Source organism: Uloborus diversus, chromosome 10, assembly GCF_026930045.1.
Source record: "Uloborus diversus isolate 005 chromosome 10, Udiv.v.3.1, whole genome shotgun sequence".
NCBI lineage: Eukaryota > Metazoa > Arthropoda > Arachnida > Araneae > Uloboridae > Uloborus > Uloborus diversus.
In genome coordinates, this window is record NC_072740.1 from 64,955,482 (window position 1) to 64,958,958 (window position 3,477).

At 35.3% G+C, this 3,477-nt stretch overlaps 1 protein-coding gene across 1 annotated transcript; it reads left to right on the forward strand.

Annotated features, from left to right (window-relative positions):
- Positions 1-554: 554 nt before the first annotated feature.
- On the forward strand, positions 555-2,291 carry LOC129231034 (uncharacterized). Its single transcript, XM_054865281.1, has one exon. The coding sequence runs from the start codon at positions 555-557 to the stop codon at positions 2,289-2,291; it is 1,737 nt and encodes a 578-aa protein (XP_054721256.1).
- Positions 2,292-3,477: the final 1,186 nt, after the last annotated feature.

The following is a 3,477-nucleotide window of genomic DNA, read 5'->3' on the forward strand; positions in this document are numbered from 1 at the left end:
AACAAATTGAGGGGGCGTCGCGTAAAATATCTACAACTTCAAAAATAAGGACCACCCTAATATATATATATATATATATATATATATATATATATATATATATATATATATATATATATATATATATATATATATATATATATATATAAGGTGAACCTACCTTATTTCGTGACATACCTCTGTGATACGAAACATTTATTTTACCACGGAGTTAGGTAGGTTGTGTACACTTAATTTGACATGTTCCTCATAGATGGCAGGATGTTGTCCAAACCCAGGCAAAGCTTTGGAGGTCTCCGGCAACTGGTTTATTGTGTAGCCATTTTGTCAGTTAGAAGAGAACAGTGTGCACGTGGTGTGACTCCTTGCAATAATTAATGTAAGTTTTTATATGTAATCTCTTAAGAAAATTAATATTTCTTACACTAATATTTAAATTAATACTATAATGAATGTGGTATTTATATTAGTTTCTTGTTTTTGTGTGTAATACTCGTAACGGAGGCTTACAAAAACACAGTTATTTCTTATGAAATTTTGCTACTTTCAGACAGATGGCGCCTATTTACAGCAAGCTAGCCGGTGGGAAAAAAGAGAAAGGTGGGAACAAACGGAAGAAATACTCAAAGGAAACACTTCAACTCGCAGTGAGGAAGGTAGTGGATGAAAATTGGTCAGTGTACAAGTCTGCGAAAAAATTTTTCATCCCATGGAGCACCTTGAAAGACTACATAACACGCTGTGAAGGTGACAGTGACAGTGTGGATGTGAGAAAAGTGGGGAGACCGTTTGCTCTAGGCCCAGCAACTGAAACTTCGTTAGTGAAATTTGTCATTAATATGCAGGAGCTTGGGTTTGGTTTGACGGTCAATCGAATCAGGCACATAGCATACTCCCTTGCTGAGAAGGAGTGTGCTTCAAACAACAAACCGTTTCCATTCAGCGACAAGAAAAAATGTGCCAGTTGGAAGTGGTGGCGTGAGTTTCGTCGCAGATACAATTTAGGCCTAAGAACACCCGAAAATTTGTCCCAATATCGGGCAAACAATTCTAATAGGGTGTTACTCAATGATTTCTACGACAAACTCTCTGAGGTTTATGGAAAGTTTCCAGAAGGCATCAAACCTCAACAAATTTGGAACTGCGACGAAACGGGGCTGTGCTACGTTGTGAAGTCTGGACGAGTTGTTACAAGAATAGGCAAGAGGTTCTTCTATAATCGAGTAATTGCTGACAAGGCTGAAACGCACACCGTTTTACCTTGCATCAATGCCGCAGGTGAATTTGGACCTACTCTACTGATCTTCAAAGGCGCTAGAATGATTGATGGTTTGAAAATTGGGGCGCTTCCAAATGTAACAGTTGCAGTGTCTCATAGTGGCTGGATAAACTCAGAGTTATTTCTGATGTGGTTTCAAAAATTTGTCCAGGGGATTTCCTCAGCAAGGCCTGTGGTGCTATTAATGGATTCACATGCGAGTCACATAACTCCTGAAGTCATTGCAATGGCTTCAGAGAATGACATCATAATTGTAACATTTCCAAGCCACACAAGTCATTTGCTACAGCCTTTGGATGTAGCAGTATACCGGCCTTTGAAATTGGCTTGGCAGAAACACCTGAGGCAGTTTCAAGAAAGTAATCCGCTGAGAAGACCAGGAAGATTCGATTTCCATGGGATGTTCAGTCCCGCTTTTCTGGAAGCATTCAGCAGAGAAAATATCATTTCTGCATTCTGCAAGGCTGGTGTTTTCCCACTAAACAAGATGAAAATTCCTGATGAAGCCCTGACAACAAACGTGGATAACAGGTGTATGGATGAAAATTCCCTGTCAGTCAGCAATGCACCTGCTACAAAGGAAGGCATCGATGATGTGTTAAAACTACCTGATTTTACAGCACGTGCTCCAAAACCTGCAAGGAAGAGGCGTGATCCATCAGCTGCAGTTCATCTTCCAGGGGAGAAATCATGTGGTAATACTTCCACCGCCAGTACCAGTTCCAGTACTAGTGACACTACCAAATCCTGTGTCAGTGCCAGTACCAGCAGTTTGGTTAAAGCCAAAAAGAACAACAATAAGAGCAAAGGTGAAGCTGAAGATGAATGGTTCTGCCCCAACTGTAATGAAAGTTACTACAAAGGACATAACAAGAGCCCATGGATCCAATGTTGTTTTTGTTTAAATTGGTATCATGAAAGTTGCCAGGCAGTTGACTCAAAAAATCCACCAACAGTGTTCATGTGTAGTGTAAGTGCACGTAATGAAGAAAATGACAGTGACAGTGATTAAGTCATTACCACGAAGTTAGGTACACTGACTCACGGAATAAGGTAGACTATCACGAATTTAGGTACATGTGATACTTTTTTTGGAAAATAATTAAATTACATTATATTATCATGTATTAATTCTGCTTGATGGTTTAATAATTAAGAATAAAGTTTACTATGTCTATGGAAAAAATATCAAGTCAAAAAATTCAGAAAAAATTATCGATTATACTGTTTGAATCCTTAGTATCACGAAATTGGGTAGGTTTACCCTATATATATATATATATATATATATATATATATATATATATAGAGAGAGAGAGAGAGAGAGAGAGAAAAGAAAAGGGGGCACATATGAACAATTTTTTTTCATTTCTTAATTTCTCGAAAAAATATTATCGATTTCTTAGTGCAAAAGTGTTCCCGTGATTGCCCTGGATTTTTTCAGATTTTTAAAAATATATATATTTTTTTACTTTATGGAATTTTTAAAAAACATCTTCAATTGTTCACATATGTCCCTATATGGGCACATGTGAACAAGCCTGGGGAACATGTGAAAAAGCCTGGGGCACATATGAACACGATTGAAAAATGCAAGACAAGCAGCATTTTTCAACGAAAAAATCTTTAATATGAAACATATACGTATATACCAATTACATTAAGGGACGGTAACCTATACTGTCTGATTTTAAATTGTACAGCAGTTATCAATAAGAAAATATTTTTTTCCGAATTATGTAACTCTGCTCAATTTCAAGTTTTAAAGTTTCGTAGTATGTTCTAATCACTGGATTGACAAGAAAAACTTATAAGAGAACTAAAAAATACAAAAAATATTTTATTATGTAAAGTGTATTCTTGTTATATATTGCGTTTAAGCTTCATACAGAATATGATAATGAATTTTAAAACTAGTTTAAACTTCAGTTTTTAGTGAGAGGAAACTTTTTTGTCTTTTCTTTCCTGTAAATGTTATACACGACTAAATTGTTGGCTAAATATTTAGTAAAAAACGAATTTAAAAAATAAAAAAAAACAATAAAATAAAAAATAATTCATTACTTATAATGTAACAATAACTAACAATAAATTTGCAAGTTTATTGCAGCAAAACAATAGTTATAAATCTTTACACCTTTTTTAACACTTATAATAACCCTACACTAATATTTATATTATGGAGAGGATATGAGAAC

Coding starts and splice junctions, on each gene's coding strand:
- LOC129231034 (XM_054865281.1), top strand. CDS start 555: ATGGCGCCTATTTACAGCAAGCTAGCCGGTGGGAAAAAAGAGAAAGGT.